This window comes from Tenrec ecaudatus, chromosome 11 (genome assembly GCF_050624435.1).
Source record: "Tenrec ecaudatus isolate mTenEca1 chromosome 11, mTenEca1.hap1, whole genome shotgun sequence".
Taxonomy (NCBI): domain Eukaryota; kingdom Metazoa; phylum Chordata; class Mammalia; order Afrosoricida; family Tenrecidae; genus Tenrec; species Tenrec ecaudatus.
The window spans coordinates 102,397,783-102,420,046 of record NC_134540.1 but is presented as its reverse complement, the minus strand read 5'-3'; the positions used below and the strand labels follow the sequence as shown (position 1 = coordinate 102,420,046).

Here is a 22,264-nt window from a genome sequence, read left to right as displayed (position 1 = left end):
GACAGCCAGAAGGAGCTTTGTCATCAATCGACAACGCTCCCTTTTTGAAACAAGAAAACCGATCATCAACTTTTGAGTTTTTCCCATGGCGCTGTCCTTGTAAACTGTGTTCAACATCACAATGGTTTCTATGGCATTTTTGCCGAGCAGGAAATAATTTCACAGCCGCACGCTCTTCTCAAATCTGCCATCACAAAAAATTGAGGTTTGAGCAAAACCGCCGTATGCACAAATTCCCTAGGACCACAGAGAACCTTCCAAGGTGAACTCACGGGGTGCACCGGCTCAGAGCGGATCGCTCCACGCTCACCTAGCAGGAGCAACCACTAATGGGAAAGCTCTGCCAAGTGGAGCTTATTGCCAGTGTTTTGGGGGGTGTACCCCGTAGTACTGTCAGGAGAAACCAGTCCTTGGAGAAGGAGATCGCTCTTGGTAACATGGTGGAACAGCGAAGAGGAGGAAGGCTTAGCATTGCGGCTCCAACAGTGGACTCGGGGCACTGGGACACGTGTGAGGATGGAGCAGTGCTCTGTTCTGTCTGGACCAGAACCAACTCCCTGGCACTTAACAGCATAACAGGAAGCATGTGGATCAAAGAACTAAAGCTGTGCTCCGAAGTATCGTTTCCAACCTTCTCATGGCACAGAGGTCGCAAAATATTAATAGATTGCTCAAGTTTTTCAGCAAGTCGGTGGTGGAGTGAGGCCGAGTCTCCTGTATCTAAGTGGGGGCTGGAACCTTCCTGCCAAAGCACCAGGGACACAGTCCTACTTCGGTGTGTGTCCTGGTGCTCAACAGTATTAAGAGTAATGGGAAGGAATAGGGGGTGGGTAGGGGAAGGGAGGAAATGGCAGTGAGATTGAGAGCATTTTCTTACATGGAATACTTTTAAAGAGAAAAAGCAATGGGCCTACTTCAGAAGATAATAATGGGCATCTTGGGGGGGGAGGGGTGATAGAGAAGGGATTGAAGAAGGGATGGCAAGATGAAGCCAGAGAATATGAATACACCTTGGTTAGTGTTAAAAAACACTGATGTCACAAAGTGCTGTGTTTCCATTTTTTGAAAACGTGAACAGATAGAATATTTGTTATAAATGGATATCCCCAGGGAAACTGTGCTGAAATAACCCTGGCAAAAGAAAACCCCGCAGAGATATAAAAATGTTATCTTTACATTGATTTGTTAGTGTAGGAGTTGCAGAAAGTGCTTCATGATGTACCCTAAGTCTGGGTTTCCCTTGACTCTACAGCAAAGAAGTAAGCCACCCATAAAGTAAAGTGATAACATTTCTGGGTTGCTCGGGCACTGGGGACATGCCTAATGACAGAATCACATCAGTTCAGCAGCAGTGGCGTGGGAACAGGAATCCTTTGCTCATCAGTGTTATTTGAAAGTTCAGCAATTTTCAGAATTTTCAATAGGCAAAGGCCTTGGGATAAAGAAAATAAAAGTTGAAGATGAAATACTCCAATCTTTACAGAAAACTTCAATGTAGCCACATCTTCTGGTGACAGTTTCCTCCAAAACCAACGTCTAAGAGATCACAGGCTGAACATGTCTGCGCTCTGTCATGCTGTAGCCTCCGACCTCATAGCCCAGCCATCAGGAGCCCCAGGGGTGCAGCTGATTAGGCATTAGGCCGTCTGCCCCACCATAAGGTCAGCGAGTTTGAGCCCACCTGTCGCTCTCTGGGAGTAAGGTGCTGGGATATGATGTTGAATTTTTATTAATATTTTGAATCCATTGAGCTCACTTTGAAAATGTACACCATGCATCAGTCAGCACTGGATTCAATCATTATCACTGTCAAGTATGATTCCCTGGGGAAAATTCCTTACTTTCCCTAGTCTGTGAAATGGGAATAATAGTGCTTACTTCCTGAGGTACCAAGAACAAAGAGGGGTGGTTTATAAAGCCTCTCATGCTGGCTGATGTAGAGAGATGATCAGTCATTTTTCCTGTATTACTTTAAAATAATAATTTTTAAAAAGCACCTCACTTCTCTGGCATTAAAACAAGCTGACTACATTTGCTTTGCATCAGGTTGCATGCAGTTGTGGTTGTAGTTGCTATGTTTGCTGAAACTATACCAACACATAGCAATTTATAGGAGAGAGAGCTGCCACACTGGCGCCACAGGAGGAAAGAAATGGTCATTTGCTCCCATAATTCCTGTGCGGCGGTTGGGTTTGAACGCCCAACCTTTTGGTTAGCAGAAAAGCCTGTAAGCAGTTGCCGCGATGGTCTTTTTTTACTTTCCGCTTCCCTCCATTCCAGGCAGACTTTCACCCCTAGACAGAATGGAGACAGCTGATACATTCGGTCTCTCCACATCACATTTGACCTCAGCATAAAATCCTTTTAATGAAAAATAGAAGTCATTTTATTTGCTGGAAAAGGATGACGTCATTATCGAACAACCTAAGCTAGAGAAATGATTGAAGCACTCCCGGCATTTGCTCATGCAGAAAGATTAACAGACTTAAACACTTGCAAATTGGCCAAATGGTAAGGACGATAAAAAAACCATTAACAAATATTAAAGTACAAAAGGAACGGAAGAAAGGATGGAAAACTGCTCCTCTCACATCAAGTCTGACTCATAGTGACTGTAGAGGACAGTGTAAACCTGGCCCCTGTGGTTTCCAACCTTGGAGTCTCTTTGAAAGTAGAATGCTACATACTTTTCTCATGACGCAGTGGGTGCGTTTGACCTTTGGGTTCGCATGCCAGTGTTTTAACCTCTGCGCCACCAGAGATCCTGAACCAAGGATAAGCTGGAGCTATTTACAGAAATTTAAAGAGAGAAAATGAGGCACAGAGTGGAATAAAATTGCATTAAACAGCAAGATTCTCATTATTTTTAAGGTCTCCATCGGGGTAAATTTGTTAGATCCTAAAGCAAGCAAACCAACCAACCTTTATGTATCAAAGTGTTTAAGACTTTTCTGAGAAAAATAATATTCTCTTCATGTAATAGTCATTGAGTCATGTAGTTATATATCAACCTTGGTGAAAACAGGATGCTATTTTCATATCTATTCTTAATTCCAGCCATGAGCTCATCGCTTTTAATATTTCAGGAAGTTCTTTGTCATTCTTACAGAATACAAAAGGGAAAAATGAAATCATACATGTAGAATAGTTATCTATATAGTAGCTATGGAAGAGAACATATTAGTATTACTTGAAACCCTCAGGCATGACAATGGAAAGCAAATATCAGTCACACTAAAAACAATTTATGTTAAATGGCTCTTGCTACGCTTCTATCTCTGTTGGGGTAGTCGTTACACATTGGGCTGCAATCCACACGGTCAGCAGTTCAAAGCCCCCAATTACTTCCTGGGCAAAAGAATAGGCTTTCTGGTTCTGTAAACAGTTATAGTCTCAGAACTCACAGGGACAGCTCTACCTTGTGCTAAACGGGTTGCTGTGAGTGGGCATTGCTTGCCGGCAGTGAATTTGCTTTCAGATATATAATGCTCGCATTTGGAACATGTTGCTATTAAGAACATCAATGACCATGCTAATTTAGCAATTGTTATTGATGATGCTAATAATTAAAGCATTTGAGAATGGTGACTGCTTAGTTAAGATCAGTTAAACATAAAGACCAAAATAAATACAGGCTCAATCTCGGAAAGACCATTCTTGTATTTCCTGTAAGACAAATCACCCCAGTCCACACCAACAGATGAGATGAAAGGAATCGCCTTCCCCAGTAAGGAGAACATGTGAATTTCCTTCCAATGGTACACAGGCATCACAGAGCTTGGCAGGACATCATGTGACATCATGAGAGCAGTGAACGCATTACTATTACTCACTTAGACATCCAGATGGCTATGACCGATGATTATACAAAGGCCTTTCTGTGGAGCAATATGTTTAAAGTATTTTGGTAACTATTTGGTAACTAACTTTCTCCATATTACAGTTAAAAAGAAGAAGAATGTTGTGAAAATTAGAATGTCAAATGCAATACAAGCAGCATAGGAGAATAGTTTTCAAAACTTAATTTTAATTTGACTGGAGCAGTGTTATTGGTGGAGGAAAAAAACATGTCAAACAGGTTCAAAACGCCTGAGAGGTGTTCCGAGGTTTTGCCAACAACGAGAAAAGCACAACTAGTGAAATAATGAGGGAGGAACAGATCACTGAGATCCAAATCATGTTGTTGAGGATAAAGTAAAATGTGGACGTTGTATGATGCAGAATTCAGAGAGAAGGACTCTTGGATTGATGGTTCTGAGCTGGGGCAGGTTCCTTCCGCACAATTTGGTTGGAACAACCAGAGTTCACCCAAATATTTAGTAGAAGAAGCGTATATGGACCAATCTACCAATTGATTAATAAAAGCAGATTAGGATGATGGGGATTTTCTCTCTGATTATTTCTGTATTTCTGGAGGAATAGAAAGTAAAGGTGTAGTTGAAAGTAGTAATGAAGGGAGAACTTCTGAAAAATTTGAAGGGGAAAAAAGAAGAAGCGAAATATTACCTAGTTTAATGGAAATGAGTTGGGCTTTTGGGGGTTGTTGTCTGGAGTTTACTGAAGGCCCGCTTGAGGTTACTAACTGTGAACTGATAGTGAGACGAATTCACGTGGCTCGGTGCAATGAGCTTTGTAGGTGCAGGTACTTGAATTAAGAAGTTGTTTATCCAATTAATAAGGTAAGGGAAACAACTCCAGACAATACAGTCTGATTTTTAAATCTTCAAAGAACACACAGCTAGCTTTAGAAAGGAATTCCCTAGTTAAGACTATCTGTACACAGTATCAGTAGAATGCATAATAAAATTTACAAACAAATTAAACCAGTTTAACCTGTTTTTTTCTAGATTTAGAATTAAGACTAAGATCGCTAAGAAAATAAGAAAATACCAGGAGCTAACGTGCTCCGAAGCCACGTACACAGTATTCATAGTACCTACGTTCCGGAATGTCTGGAATGTTCATAGTTAATTGGGGAACATCCTAGCTTCCTGATTTGGTTTATTTTATCATCTACCATAAGGCCTCCAAGAAATATAACCAGATAGGCATCTTTTTTAGAAATAAGAAATGTCTACCATATATCAATAAAACCAAACAAACTCATGGAAATCACATAAAGTCTGGCTCATAACAACCCAATAGTCTAGCATGTATTGTCTAAGGAAATTAATGAAATATAGAATTTCATGAAATAGAATTAATGAAATAGAATTACACACTCATGATAACATTCTAAATTAATGCTTCACAGAATTTTAGGTCAATGTTGCAACTCATTAAGTAAATAACACCAAAGGGGGGCGGGGCGCTACATTCCAATGTCGAAAATGGCTAAGCAAAATACAGCCCTTAATTTTCCTGCCTCTTCTCCCCTAATGCCCACAAATCTGTCTTTACATCATGGCTAACACTATCACACTAACCAGACCAATAAGTTTACATGTTGAGCACTTACCATGTGCCGTGAAGTAGCATGACTTTTATTAATGAGGAATTTGCAATGTAAAAGGGTAAATACGATGGTTTTTAAATGCTGGCTCTGTCACTTGCTAGTATAATAAGTCTTTCAGTAAATCCATGTACCTCGGACCTCAGTTTCACATACTGTGAAGAGTGCTGACTATCAACTAATTGAGGCAATAGACAATTGGCATAGGTTAGAACGCAGGTCTCTGGCGATAGACTGAAAACCTGAACTTTAATCCTAGGGCCATTGTTTGCTAAGCTCGGGCAACTCAGTTAACTTGTTTGAGTCTGATTCCTCATTTGTAAAATGGGTAGTCATGCCTGTGCACTTGCTACAGCAGGTGCTTATAAGGACTAAATCTTTGTTGATGGCACGGTCCCTGGAACAGGGTGTCACATTTCTAGATCGTTGACAAATAAAGACATTATCAAGTAACTCATCAAATGCAGCCCTGGACATGTGCACGTGAATTCAGCCCAGTTTATATACTGTACCACTACAGGAATGTCCTGAGACAATGGAATTCTCAACAAGTACTTGTGGAGTGTAAGTTAATGATGGGGAAAGAAGACACACTGACTTTTAAGGAGCGATCTTCCATGCTTGTACCAGACAGGTCCCTGTGAGTGAAAAACTTAAGCCTATGAGTGAAACACTTATTTCTCATGCACATACACTGAAAAGAGGATTTTCCTCAGAATGACCAAGCAGGAACAATCATAAAATATTAAAGTGAATGTGCCTGCCACTTCCTACTACTGTCCTCCCATCTCTGGTAAACAGTGATGTGTTCCTTGGCTCTGAATTTCTCAAAATGAATGTTGAGATTACTATAAATTAAATTATCGAGTTCATTATTTTCAGGTAGCACCAATACGTGTGGTTTATTTTAAAATGGAATCCACCCTCCTAATAGAGTGTGTTGATATTTGGATTTACCACTATGATGTCTTTGAACTATATTTCACGTCAATTGAAACATCAAGTGCAACTTGTAATTGGTAAGGGTAAGCACAGTTTAGGCTGGGGATAGGGGAAAAAGTGGTGCCTCGTAAATATTTTATTAGGAAATGTTGAAGGATGATTTTCCCTGGTAATTGGCAATGAAGTGCTATTTTCATAATATATGAAAATATTTATTAATTAATGAACCTAGTAAGTCCCAAAGTAAAACATCTAACTTAACCTGAGTTACATATTCCCTCACCTACTATCTATTCGACACTTTGCTTAATGCACGACTATGGCCTTAGACATGGTTTAAGTCTACGTCAAATGGAGCATTCTGAAATCATAACAAGGAAGCCACAAGGTACAATGTTCTATTACGAGTCCAGTGACGTTTTCATAAGCTCTCCCACTTGGCAACTATACATTCAATAAAAATCTTAATGTGTGAAAAATAGCTATTTTGATTTATAAACACTGTAAGTTTATCTAAAATCAATACCACTCAATTATAAACTAGCACAACAAATTATCACTCAAAAGATATGTTGGATACAAACATAGTCAAACTTAGAAAAGTTTAATCACACTTAAAAGGAAGAGAAGAATAGTAATTTGGAGGGGAAATGAACTGTTTTATTTTGCTATATGCAGCCAAAATAACCAAGTGATCTTTAAAAAACATGGCACATGACACCTATAGACTAGTCAAAAGAACAAATTTCAAGCAACAACTGCATTAGCCACACCAAATATTTTGTAAGATGACTGCCATACAAGCAATGTCAGGTGTTGTTTGGTTTAAATTTTCATAATATAAATGTAATCCCTTTAGGATAAATGTTTATCACACATCATTGCAGAGAGTTTTTATTTTCGCTCAGTTTTATCTTGTTATTTTATTTTGTTGAGATTCCAAAATTATTTTTGTGCCTTTTTTTCTATCTTTAGCTAAATTAATTTATAAGTAAATATTCATTTTTAAATCATTAAGTTATCTGAGGTGTGTTCTATTCTCCTATTCAAAATGCACCATTGATCTAATTCCATAGAAAATGGGTGGATTAAAAATATATATATATATGTATATATAATATTATCCCATTTGTATCAAATATCTAGAACATGCACATGTATAGAGACTATCTTTCGGAGAGAGATAAAAAGAACTCAACATGCAAGGGATGTTGAGCTTCTGTTAAGGGTGATGGGAAGGTTCAGAAAGAGGTAAGGGAGGCTGTGGTGCCATAGGATAAATGTTCAGTTGCTAACCACAAAGCCTGTGGTTCAAACCCATCAGTTACTTCATGAGGGAAAGATGAGGCTGTCTGTTTCTATAAAGATTTAGTCTCAAACCCTGTTATCAAGTTCCTATCAGGCTATGTGCGTGTGCATAAAATCTAAAAACAAACCTATAGTAACCCTGTGGGACAGAGTAGAATTACCCATGTAACTTTATGGGGGGTAGAAAGCCTCGCCTCTCCGCCATGTATATATGTAAGACAAGACACTTGTCAAATCAATATTTTTTCCTATAGTCAGTAGCATTTTAAAACTGCATCTTTACTTCTAAGTAGTCTCTTTTGAGCAATATGGTTGGACCTCCTTTCATTGTTGTTAAGTGCTTTCCAGTTGGTTCCGACAAATAGCAAGTCCGAGGACACCAGAACCAAACGCTGCCTGGATCCGGGTCACTCTCCCAATTGTGCTTGTATTTGAGCCTATGGCTGCAGCCACGGTGTCAGTCCATCCAGTTGAGGACCTGCCTCGTATTCTCTGCCCTTCTCCTTTCCCAAGTAGCGTGTCCTTCTCCAGGGCTTTCCTTATTTCACAGGAATTCAAGAGCAGTGAGAAGTAGTCCCAACATGTCAAATATTACCAAAGCTTCAGAACATATGGAGGTGCAGAAAACACAGACTTTGCCCCTAACTAAAATCTACTGAAATACGTCCCCAATTATTGGCAGGCACAAGTACTGGTGAGGTCTAAAGTGCCACAGGCAGATGGTTTCCCAGTCTATGGAACATGGGGACCTGCTCGGAGGAGAGGATACTTTTCTCTAAGCTTAAAACAAAACACCTTAAGATAGTTTCAACAAGTAAAGATGGAAGTAATGAAAATACTCAAGGTGAAGAATAAGACACCAGCAAAAAATGCATCTGTTTTAAAGTGGGTAGCCCCAGGGAAGGCGTGGCAAGAGGTGGAGTTTTCCGAGTAGGAAGGGGTCAGAAGGCACCCCTGTCACCAGAAACCATATGCTATGTGTCTGTCCCTTCATAAGAATGATTGATTGGTATGAAAATCACCTAGTGGAGATAGAGGTTGGTGGGGTAGGGAGGTAGAACACCTATTCACAGTGGATTGATAATTATATTCTTTATGTTAAGTAAATCACTACATAATATACTATCAAAACACATTCACTTAAAATCTATATTTTTCTTAAAGTTCAGAATGTTGAGCCAGTCTGTATTCTCATTGCAACAGAGCAAAATTCGTAATACCTGACTGTACTTGAAGTATCTCTGTTACTTGGCCCAGTAGAATCAAGACTTCCCTCCCTCTCAGTCTTGGCTTCCATGCAATAGCTACTGCCACCTGCTCTCTCAATAGCTCCATCCTTCTCAGATTTCAGGCTCCAACCGAAAGATGCCCTGTGGCCCACCTGGATTATTTCATCTCATTAGATTTCTCACCCATCACCTTCACCTCTATGAGTCTCTATCTCAACCCTCTGCTCACTTGCTTTATACCATTTTAAAATTTCTAATTAGTGTGGTCCCTCATGTCATTTTCTACCCCATGCTTGCAAGCTCCATGGTGGACAGGGCTCAATCTGTCCTTGTCACTGCTCTCCATCTACATCCTGGGATGGGATCTGGCATATAGGTATCTATCTGTCAAATTAACATGTTTGAAATATAACGATTTATGAAGCTGTCATACCTAAATTATTTTTAGTTAATAAGGATTTTTTTTGTTAAATTTCCTGGGGGCATTTCCTATACAAACTGAAGATTTGGGGGAAAATTAAGTATGCTTAAAATATTTCATAGAATATTATATGACTAAAATGATTATAGACTATTACATACAAATTATATAAGTAGAGATTGATATGTAATTTATATAATATAAAGTTTTAATATTTATTTTTCTTAGAATCAGTGGCACTAGTAAATAAATTCCTGATAACTTAAAAACAGTTTTTTCCTGGGAGCAGCTGTTGGGCTCGAACTGCTGACCTTCTGGTTACAGTCAGGTGCCTCAAGCACTGCACCACCAAGGATTCTTTTAAGAAACATATATAATCTAAACTTCACCCTCATGAAAGAATATATTTCTTCTAGGGGAGTATAAGACAAGATGGATGAAATACTCCACTCCCTTCCCCCTAAAATGAGGTCGTCAAAATCACCTTAGATGTATTTTTCTTCAGAGCATCCAGACATGAAATTTTAAACTCATCAATCCTAAGATAGCACTGGGGGTTAAAAATGAACAAATAGGTGACTAGAGAGCTTATATATCTTTCTATAACTGGAACAATAAAAAAATAGACCGCTCTTCAAATTCAGGAGTGTCAAGCTAACCCTCTTTCGCCACCCAATGCGTTAAAAAAATGCACTGCTCCAATTTATAAACGATTGGTGATCTATTTAAATGATGCATGTGATACATTTCCATCATAATTTATGTTAAGACACTTATATAGAGAAGAAATCTTTTTTTTTCACTAGATGGATAACGTTAGAGTTTCACTGGATGAAAGCTGAACCTTAACAGATAATCTGAAGAAGATGAGAGAAAGACACTGTGAAGTCATGATAACATGGCACTCGCCGGACCACCAGGGCTGAAAACAACTGAGCTGGCTGTGCTGGGTAAGTCTCTAGACTCAAATGGAAAACCTTTCCTAATAGCTTGCACGCTCATCAGAAAGTGCCAATATCTCTGAAGCCTCCATCAAGAAGTTCCTTGTATTACATTTCTATTTTGTCCCACGCTTCAACTTTGATTTTTCCTCATCCTCTTAAGCTTGACTCTGTGAACAAGTAATCTATGAGATCTTAATAGTGCAGTGAGTGATTCGCCTTTTAGAATCTTGAGCTTTATCCTTTTAAACAGTAAGCATTGACATTCTTGGTCAGAAATTGGTAAATGTGTACACAACACACACATGCATACACATACTCACATAAATACACATGTGTAACGTATGCTCCGCTCTCTGTCTTCGAGACAACAGGCCATTCCAAACAAACACAGCTGGGCCCTGAGAATATAACGTGCTAGGCAAACACATACTCCTATTAATGTAAATATATTCCTGGATGCTTCCTGCCAAGCCCACTTGGTTATGAAAAGCAAGCAATCCCTTTCTTACACAGAACACCCCACAAGCTCTCAAAACAATCTCCCTTAGCAACTGGATAAAGAAGCAAGCAGATAGAGGAGCACCAGCCATTGGGCTCCGTCTGCTGAGAGGCTTGCTTTTCAGACCCTGATATTTTAAAAGTAACAAAAGGTGGTCACACTGGACAAGGATGTTTTTTTCCCAATAATGTGTATTAAGGTAACTTTTCTAGTCCCCATTAGGTCGTGTCTGCCGGTTTTATTTCATGAAATTTGTCGGTGCTTCAATTAAACCTGACACACGTTGGGAATGGGCTGCAACCGTCCCCTAGTTCTAGCCCATTCTCCATACTCTCTGCTCCTCTGCCCAGCTCCAATCCCAAGACAAGGCTGAGGGGCCACAGAGCACTCAATGCTGCCCACTAGCCAGGTTTCAGGTAAATATCATTTGAACTAACCCTTGATCCACACACATGCTCCGTTCTTCCTTATACCACTGCCTGCTGAGAGCCAAGCAGATTTCCAAGAGACCAGGGAAGCCAACTTCGGCTAGACAGACAGACATTGCTGGCAGCTGGAAATTAGTCTAGGGGGCAGGGAAGAGGACCCCAAGGTGTTTCTGGAAGGAAGATTATTTCCTATTCGTCTATGATCAGAAGGTGATCTGATCTGGCCTCCATCCTCAGGGGAAGCCCCAAGTAGAAACAGATGTTCCTGGACCCAGCACACCAGAGACTCAGAGCCAGAGCCAGACAGCGAGGAGCAAGCCAACAACTTGCCAGCGCCTGGCAAGGTTGAGTTTTCAGTGGCTACAGGTTGCCTGAGAGCAGCTCCCCAGCTCCCAAAGGAAGGCGCCCTCAGAAGGGAAACCCGAGCTTTGGGTGGGGTGGGAAGTGGAGCAGAGAGAGAGAAGGGGCTGCAGGGTAGGCCAGGAGGGGCATTGGAAGAGGTCCGAGGGCACCCCTCCCAGCAGTGACCCGCACAGACCTTGGCGCCGCAACCTGCGCTTCTTGAGGCCGAAGATGCGCACTTTGGAGAAGATATCCACCAGGTTGCCATTGCAGAGCCCCCGGTTCTTGCTGGGGCTGCTCCGCCTCCTGCTGGCAGAAGGCCGGTCCCAGTGCTGCTCTCGCGCCTGTCGCTTCTGGCGGATCAAGCCGCTGGCGATAGCTGCTGCCATGGTGGCCCGGGCAATGGGTCCCGGGAAGGAAAAGGGCCGAGGGAAGGGGAGCTGGGGTCAAGGGCAAGGGAAGGGACAGCGAAGCCCACAGCGCACCCCTCGGGTAAGCAGAGGGAAAAGGGACCAGGGGAGCTCAGTCCTGACTAGGACCCATGGCTCTCCGCCCAGCGCAGCGACAGGCGCAAGGATGCGCCAGGGCGCAGCCGGGGAGCCCCGGGAGCCCGAGCTTGGGTCCGCCGCAGCTCCCGGTAGAGCCGAAGGCCAGCAGTGGGGCGGCTGCTGCAGACGCTGCCGGTCACCGCTCGCCGCGGGAGCCCTCTCGGGGTCTGCCACTGCGACTCGGGCTGCCTTTGGGTCCGGCGCGTCTTCCGAGAAGAAAGAGCTGGCTGCCTTCTCCTTGGCTACCGGATAGAGGGGAGGTCCGGCAGGATCTCGAAGCCGGTCTGTCCACGGAGCGCTGGGCAGGTCTCCGCGCGGGGCTGGGGATGGCGCTGCCCACCGGCCGGCTTAGCCTCCACTGTCGCCGCCGCGAGCTCTTGGCTGGTGCCGGTGATTGTCAAGGGCTTTGGAAATCAGCATCTGGAGAGGGCACTCTTCCCCCTGGAGCTGTCTAATCAAAGTGCTCCGTTCTGACTCCGCCACGGCCCCCACCGAATCCCCCCCATGTCAATTTCCCCAAACAAAAGTGCATATAATCGGGATCTCCAATTCTTTTAAAAAGAGAGCGTGCGCGCCAGGATAGATGGTGGAGGAAGGCGCGAAGAGGCTGGACCGAAAGGAGAAAGGAAGGAAGATCAGCGCGCTTTTTTCTTAAGAGGAAAAACTCGCTGATTTCCTTTGCTTCCAGGGCTGCACAGGGCTCCTAGACCACGGGGCTCAGCTGCGGTAGGAGGGCAAGGTGCTTTCCGCCCTCCCAGCTAATCCCTTCAGCTGGAAGCACCCCCAAGCCAGAAAGGAGGGGGTGGGCTGGAGACTGAAGGGAGGCGAGTGTATCCTGAGGAAGGAGGGGCTCCACTCTTCGCCGAGTCCACCCCAACTTGCTGGACTCTTCCTACTGCTGTCTGGACGACTCAGCTTGGCCTTGCACACGAGGACATGGAGGGGTACGGAGAGAAGAAGCCATGTAGAAAGCCCTTGCCAACTCTGCTCTCTAGCAGTTGACGGAGATGGCAGTTCCGGTGGTGGCTGGTCCAAAACAGCAGCTAGACAGGATATAGCGCCCAGGGGAATATTGAGGAAGTGGTCGCAGAAATATTAAGGTGTGTGTGTGTGTGTGTGTGTGTGTGTGTGTGTGTGTGTGTGTGTGTGTGAGTGTGGTATGATATTCTCGTGATAGCCAAGGGAAATCAGTCTTGGGGAGACCCATATTTCAGTTCTTGACTGTAGGCGTCTCTGGCTCTTTTCATTTCTCCTGTAAAAAAAGCTCTATCAGGGAGCAAAGTGCTCAGAACGGTCTGAGTCTGAAATTCACATCCAGTAGTCAGAGGGCGCCTTCCACGGCCACCCCCGATTCCTTCTGTGTTCCCACAGTGTGCTGTCTCCGATAGCTGAACATAAAAAGGGTCGGATGATGAGAGATTGTGGCCGGCACCTGGGAACAAGGCAGTTGCGGGAAAACACTATGCTTGGATGACTGCAGAGTACTGTTACTAGGATCCACTACGAGGGACAGAACAGCACCCAGAGCAGGGCTGGCTCAGGGCTTACGACTCTTTCCTCTTCTTTTTTCACTGGTCCGGTTATCAAGGAAGAAAGCTAAAGGAACGTAAATGAAAACCTGGACGTCTAGTATGAAGGGCAGGGGAGTGACAGCTCATTTACTAATCAAGAGATCTGTAAGAATCCATCTGGAGCTGGACAGAGGAGAGGCAAACCTCACTTGGCAGCCCTGGAAACAGTTGCGAACCAACACGTACTTTCTCTTTGTTTCAGAAGCTGACAGAAAACTACTACAGAGAATCACACCCAGACAAGTGAGAACAATAGAGCCAACAGCTGATTACAAAGCCACTGGAGACCTGCTGACCCACAGAACGGATCCACAATGTTTCCCTATGACCAACTACTTCTCCGTTGCAATTTCTTGTAATTATTCCATAGACATTAAAAAGTCTTTTGTTCTAACGCGAGTGTGGACATTTGGGTCCAATACAAATATCATTGGCCTAAACATTATGCATAAAATATTCAATACTAAATAGGGTGCTTTGGAAAGAGCTCTGGTGATGGAGTATTTACCCATTGGGCTGCTAACGATGAGGTCAGCAGTTCGAAGACATAAGGCTGTTTTGCAGGAGAAAGAGGAGGCTTTCTAAAAAGGTACAATCTCAAAAACTCAGAGAGGTAGTTTTACCTTGTCCTATAAGGTAGAGTGAGTTGATATCAACTCTATGGCAGTGAGTGAGTGAAATCTGTACGTTGATAGCCCCTTATTCATTGTACCATATCAGCAAAATACCATAATTGTTTTTAAATACACAATTGTATTTTTCCAAAATGCCTAACCCTTCAACCATAACATAGTAAAAATGATAAAAGGTGCACATTAATCATTTTTCTCTACCTTATTTTCTATTTCACAAGACTTGTTCCAATCCCACTTTGGTAAGTGTGGACTTTTATAGGGCTGCTCCGTTCCTGTTACTAAGGATAGGCCACCTGCATGATGAGCACATACACAATATATCTTACTTCGAATTCATTGAGTTCAGACCTATCTGATATCTACTCCTGATTCCATCACATACATATTTCGGAAGCTTTAGATAGGATTTTTTATTAGTTTAAAATGCAAGAAGAATTACCTAAAGCTTCTGTAGCCAGTGTTTTAATAAAGCAAAATGCTTTATTATGTCTAGTCCAGTTCCCACAACCAATATAACCTAGTTTGCTTGGGAAGGTTTGTTGCTGCTGCTGCTATTGTCATTTTCTCTTTAAAGCCTAGGCCAATAAATTAATTTGAAAAGAATGCAATCATGCTACTTGTTATTATGGTGGTATTGATGTTTTTCCACCCAGGTATGTTCTTAAATGCAGTTTTTGCCTCAAACCATTGTGTAATAAGTGACCTTTGTTTTTTGGCAGCCTCTGACCCTCCCTTTCCTTGTTCAGATACCTCTAGACCGGGCTGCATTCAGCACCACGGACAAGGATCCTGCCACAGCCTCATCTTTCCCAGCGGAAGCAAGTTCCTTTGAGTATCAGGAGGGAGAGCTGTGAGTGTCTCTGACACTCCCGTTTTCCACTTTTCCCAATCTCAAGGCGGAAAGAAAATTAATCCTCACAGCTTCTACCACATTCATCACACACATGGAGCAAAAAGCCTTTCAGCGTTTTGGTAAATGGAGAATACTGTTTTTCTGGCGTTTTCAAAAAAATTTTTTACCCCTTTCTTTTTTTGTTTTTGTTTTCTTGCTGTTGCTCAGGATGCATGCAGACCCATGGTGCAGCGCCTGGAACAGCAGACTTCTCAGTCTGAAAGTCTATTTAGACTGTGAATTTCACAAGCCTCAAGCGGTCTTTTCAATTTAACGTGGCTTCCTGTTGTAAGGAAGCATGGGGGTGGGTGTAGCATTGAGATAATCAAGGTCTTTTAGCTTAATCCCTGCTTTTTTTCCCCCTCTTACTTCTCACAAAACTCTACAGAGTTGTTTACAGACAGAGGTAAGCGAAAGAAAGCGCAAGAGGGCCATCTGCTGTCTTAAGCTGTGATGAAAGCTAGGGAGAAACCCGATTCGGGGCCAGTGAGCAAATCCAGACTTTATTTCAAGTCCGATAATAATTTCTGAGCTGTCGATTTCACCACTGACCATTTATAGCAACAAGCGTTTGAAGCACTACCGAGTACGTGTAGCTTCTGACTAAAACGATAAGAGTCTGACCTCTGATTTCAGAACGCTTGGTTCATGTCTCCACTGGGTAACTTTCCAGGTGTCTGACGATGCCAGCAAATTGCATGGGACTCACTCAGCCTCAACCAACGTCTGCATCTCTAAAGTGGAGATGATGATAGAATGTCCTAATCAACTCTTGTGAGGTTAGAGTTAGTAAACGAATGTAAAGATCATCGTACAGCATCTGGTGCATCTTAAGTGTTCAACAAATGACGATGATTATCATCTCATTCCAGACCAATCATTTCCATATTGTAAAGTACTTTCCATTGCACATATAGGTGAAAATGAATATCTAAAAATTATATGTGTATATAGAATAATACATGTGTGTATATATACATAATTTGTAAATATTAATTTTCATATTATACGAACACACATACAAGCAGCCCTAAATAGATATACCATATTATTTTAAATAATCAGAAATGTTAGAAATATATCTGACAGTCTGAATTTTGGGGAAAGAATTCTGAGTTCGAGCCCCCAGATTGTTTTTAACTAATTTGTAAATTTCAGTCTAGTTCTCACTCATTCCATTGTGCTCATAGAAAAATATTTTCCTACCTCACAAAGATTATTATGAATTCCTATGAGAAAATGCTTTTAAAACTCATATGATACAAACACCAGTTCAGCAAGCAGTAATTATCTCACTACTGCTTTGGACTTACACATCTCCTGAAAATGCCTGGCTTCCTTTGGACCCCTCATTCTACATCTACATATGGGAATCATTGTAAGGATGGTGCAGACCGGTCAGTGTTTACTTCTGTTTGCATCGGTTCCCTGTGGGTTGGAACTAACTAACTGATTCCTCACAGCCACCACATTCTACATATGACAGTCACTCTGCTTGAAACACAGTTATTCTCTATTCCCCATCCCATTCCTTCCTAATGTAAAGTGGTAGCTAGAATTACAATTGGAGTGAGTCAAACAGAAGTTTGATTGTTTGTCCTTGGGTAATTTATCTAACATCTCTAGGCATCTCCAGTTGTGTTTTCTTAAAATTGGCAAAGTGGCATAAGCTGATCTATAGGGGAATTAAATGAGAACATATATGTAAAATATTCACAACAGTAACTATACACTGAGATACTGGATGGCAACTATGGGTTCTTCCTTAATTTTTCATAACAGAGCCTTCACGTATCCAATGTCCAGTTTGTTGCTTAGTCTCTTTCTGTACTGTACGGAGCCTGAGGGAGCCCTGTACCTTAGGTGTTGAGCTGCTAACAGCAAGTTGGTATTTCAAACCCATCAGCCCTCCAATGAAGAAGGGCAAGACTTTCTGGAAAGATCGACAGTTTCAGACATGCTTGCTGTCTACGTAGGATCACTATGAGCTCAACATGACTCCACTACAGTGAGAAAAAGTACTTTGCAACACTTTAGAATATAAGCCAACAAGTTAAAAAAAAATGGTAGAAGTCAGAGGTCATCATGGAGCTTGTAGATTCGTTTAGGTATTAGCTGATCTCTTCTGCAGGAAAGTTTTTTTACTCTCTTCATACCCAATTAAGGCTGGACCCAGCTCCTTCTAAACACTTCTGTAATGCCAATACAAACATTTAATGTGTAGCATGTATATAGAAAGGTATATTCATATAATCTCATATTTAATGTCCTAAGGAGCCATTTTTCTCCTCTCAAAAGCCTGTTCTTATAGCTTCCTCACTCTATGCAATGGGAACTCCATTCTCCTTACTCCTCCAACCCACACACTTTGGTATAGTAAACTGACCTATTTCTATAATATCTCATATAAAATTCTTCCCACAAGAATCTATCCAGTCTATCTTTAAAATGCACCGAGAATATAATAACTTCTCACCGTCTTAACTGCCACCTTCATCACCCAAGTCACCATCATCCTCTGGCTGGACGACCGACATGCACGGTACCACCCAACCTGTCTACTTGTTATTCTCCAGACTCACACACCATCTCAATCTTTGGTTACATGTGACCTTCTCATTTGAGGGCTTCTCTTTCAAACCCATCAGAGCTCCATTTTCCCTCTCTTGCTTTGAAGTTCTACGTAACATTAAAAATTTTTTTAAAGAATTAAACATATTTTCCTTAAGAACTTTTTGTGACTTTGTGGCAAAAACACTGAGCAGCTGATCCAAAGGTGGGTCATTTGAACCCACCAGTCTCTTTGTAAGAGAAAGATTAGCTAAATCTTTGATGAAGACGTAGGGCCTCGAGAATCCCTTGGATCCCATCTACATTGTCTTGTGGGGTTACTGCCCACTAGAATCAACTTGATAGCAATGGGTGCTTCATTTGTTTGTAATTTTCTTGAGCTGTGTTCATCTTTTTATATGCAAATAAAAAGGGTACCCTTTTGTTTCTTTTTTGCTACATTTACAGTTCTTAGAATAGTGTCAAACACAAAGTAGATGTTCAATAAATGGTGCATTTCAAAAGAAACAATTAAGAAGTTAGGTATATAGACAAAGACAGACAGTTAATACCAAATAAGAGGAAGGGAAATCTTGCTTATCCCAGTCTGTCAGGGATGAATTACCCCATGCCAAGCTACTTGATCTCTTTAAGCAGTAAGATATCTAAAAGTATCTCTATTTGGATTACAAAAAGCCTTAACCCAATAAGTAAGATCTATAGAGATTACTTCAGCTTTTGCTTGATGGCTTAGGTTCGCCACAGCATGACATGCAGTTTGAGTCTGATATTTTAGTAATGAGACCGTCAGAGCTCACTGAAAGATGGGAGACTGACTCTTCTTGAATTTGGAAAGGAGCGTATTACTGATCTTTGTGACTGATCTTTGTGATCATGTCACAATGTGTCCAGTTTAAAATCATTATGTTAAATCCATCATAGAATTGATAACCAGATGAACATATTTGATGGCATTTTCTATAAATATCAAAGAAAAGGAATTTAAAGTTACGTGAGTATATAAGCAAGAAACTGCCTAGGGTTATTGATTTCATGGTTTATAAAGAAATTTTTCTTGACTTCTGAGTTTTTATTATGTTCTAGTGTGTTTCGTCGCATAAATTGCTTGCTTTTCAAAAAAAATAAGATTTTGCAAGGTCTGCTAAAAAAACAAAACATACCTTTGTTTTCACCTATACTTCAAGAAAACAAATGAAAATCTCTAAAGAATACAGTTTGTATCCAGATGTCATTATTAAATGCCTTAACTTAATTTCCCCAAAGTATGTCTTCCCATGTTTCATTAAATTCCTCACTTGTCACAGCCACATGTCAACTTTTCTAATTCGTCAAATCTAAGAAAACACGAGGTACGCCATCACCTCATATATCACCACGAAATGAAAATAAAAGACAACTGCCCATTAAACTATGAGTGCCATAGATAATGAAATGCTCGCAAATTTCAGAAGTGTTTATACTTCAGAAGAATGTGCACCTGAGAATCATTGAAATGCATCATTGTGGTGGTGTATGTCTGAAAATGGCAGTTATACCTTCAAATCCTTCTCAGCTCTGTTGTACCCCATATTTTGCTCTTTTATTTATGCTAAATGCTTTGCAACATCTAAATTTTGAATTATCTCTTTAAAATTCTTGGTGTCCCTAAATTAGAGGGGTCAATAGGTTCAAAATGGAAAGTTCCCAAATAGTTCCTGTTCATTTATTTGTTGATCTCAATAGACCAAGTAACTTGAAACATATACTCACTTGTGTTACTCTGTGAATAAGACATTTTCACCATTTAAACATATTTTAAATTAAGGATAAAATATGAGGGTCTCTGAAAAGTACATCTCAAAACAATTCTATATCAGATATCATTAAATTTAAAAACATCTGTTCTGCAAAAGTCAATTAAGCAAATAACACAAGTTTCAAACTGGGATAAAATATTTGCACACTATATCTCTGTTTAATAAAATGGATATCCACACTATACAAGATGACTGAAACTCAGTATTATGTAAATAATTGAATTTATCAAAGGAACAAAAGACCTGAATAAACTTATCAAATGAAATATACAGACATACAATATACAATGAACTTAAAACAAAAAAGAAAATGATACAATACTACACACCTACAAGAATAGATCAAACACCCAAAACACTGTCAACACTCAGTGTCTGCAAGGATGCAGAACTGTAAAATCTCTAATTCTTTTCTGTTGGGAATACAGAGCAATAGAATCACTTTCAAATTCAGTGTGGTTGATTCAAACAAAGCTCAGTATCTTCTTTCCATATGATGGGGTGAACATGTATGTTCACCAAAAGTCTATAGACAATTATAACAATTTTATCGCAATTTCCAAAATACAAAAGAACCCAATTTTCCTAGAATAGATGAATGAGTAAGCAAATTAGGCATATCTATACAATGGAATATTACCTACCAATAACAAGAAATGAGTTATTATTAAGACATGGATGTATATTAAATGTATATTGCCATCTAAAAGAAGCCTGTCTGAAAAACTACATATGGTGTAAGTCCAACAATGAGCCATCCTGGCAAAGACAAAGCTTTAAAGACCATGAGAAGATGTGTTTTCCACGAGTTAGAATGATAAGTAAAGGGACCATATGACCTTGTCACTGTGGTAATTTCTTCTGTAGGCATCAACAGTGGGGGGCATTTGCCATGCATTTGTTAGGCATTGTTCAAACTTTTAAGATAGTACAACAGAAATTGTGAACTCTAATATTAATTATGGGCTTTAGTAAATATTCATAATTATGTGTAAACATCAGTTCACCAGTTGCAACAAATGTACATTAGTAGAAATGTTAATTATCAAAAAATTGTGTGAAGTAGGGGAAAGAATGGGAGCTTTCTGAACTTTTGCCATAAATCTAAAATAGCACTCAAAAATTCAAAAAAGACAAAAACAAAACATACAAAAAACCAAATAAATCAAAATAAAACATCGCCAATATGTTGGTTTCAACATAGCAATCCTATAGGCCAGGACAGAATAACCTCACATGGCTTCTATAAAGTTTTTCAGAAACAGACTGGCATCTCTCTCTCTCATGGGCTCCCTAATGGGTTAGAACCATAGACCTTTCAGTTAGCCACCACTTCACCACAAGGGCCTCTTTCAAAAGCACAAACACATAATGTACTAAAAAATCAAGGTCCATCATTACTTTTTTAGAAATATCATAATTGAGAATGATCCTGCATAGATTAAAAATAACATTTTTATTTATGTTCTTATCCTCTCTTAGACTTAGGTTTTATTAGAAATATGTACAAAACACTTCTGGGAATTCAATAAATACTGAAATTCTTTTCATTTTATAATCACTTGGAGGAACATCAAAACAATGTTAATATACACTTGGAATAAAAATACAACAAGTTAATTAAGAGTGAATGCCATGCCACGCAAAAACAGTTCAAAATCAATATATTACTTTGTCTATGATACTATTGACCTTCACTCAATTTAAAAGGCAAATTAATGAAGCTATAGTTATTTTTAGGTTCCATCCAGTTATTCTGACTCACAGTGACCCTGTGCACAGCCAAGCAAACTCTACCAGGCCTTTGTCATTCTCACGATCCTGGTTGTACTGCCGTCCATTGTGGCAGCCACTGTGCTGACAAGTCATTTGGAATTCTTTCTTTTTTTCACTGACCCTCTACTTTACCAAACACGATCTTTCTCCAAGGACTAGTCCCTACTGATAACCTGCCCAAATTCCATGAGACAAACTGTCATCATTCTCACGTTAAGAAACATTCTGAAATCATTCAAAAGGGTCAGCAGACAGACCTGGAACTATTCGCAGGATGTTTTCTTTATTTTTTTTCTCATGAATATATATAGATATATGCATAATAGGCAGGATAAACAATCCCGCAGAGAAAGAAATGGGACCTACTGTTCTGGGGGAGAGGGAAGAGGAAGATCCGGGGGAACGGGGTGTGTGGGGAGCCAACAAACCCAGGGACAAGGGAACAAGAGATGTAAAACTGATGGCGAGGAGGACACAGAATGCCTGGTATCAGTCAAGTGCAATGTAGCCAAGAGGAAGTACAGAGAGGAGAATGAAGGTCAAACATGATAGTGGGGAAGGAGGAAAATCAAAGGATATAGAGGACAGAATTAGGAGGCAAAAGACATGTATAGAGGTATAAACATAGGCATGTACATATGTAAATTAATTAATATATAACAATGGGGATATAGTTCTATGTACATATATTTATAGGTTAAGTCAGCGGTTATCAACCTGTGCATCGCAACCCCTTTGGGGGTTGAACGGACCTTTCACAAGGGTCACCTAAGACCATCGGTAAACATATTTCCAATGATCTTAGGAACCGAGGCACCACTCCTCTATCAGTTTCCAGAAGAATCTACCCACATGCACATCCGTCCACGTATGAGTACCCAATGTGAACACTGTTACTCAAGCTATGCCA

At 40.7% G+C, this 22,264-nt stretch overlaps 1 protein-coding gene across 4 annotated transcripts in view; it reads right to left on the bottom strand.

The window, feature by feature from the left end:
* The window catches only part of FGF14 (fibroblast growth factor 14), a 750,493-nt gene that overhangs the window by 211,788 nt on the left and 516,441 nt on the right, over nt 1-22,264 (bottom strand). Inside the window, exon 1 of one of the 4 annotated variants that reach the window (XM_075562605.1) lies at nt 11,762-11,954. The exons of 2 other annotated variants lie outside the window; for them this stretch is intronic. In XM_075562605.1, the coding sequence (XP_075418720.1) occupies nt 11,762-11,954 (193 nt within the window). Of the gene's footprint in view, nt 1-11,761; nt 11,955-22,264 lie in introns of those variants that run through there. One more of the 4 variants, XM_075562606.1, reaches the window with a different exon arrangement.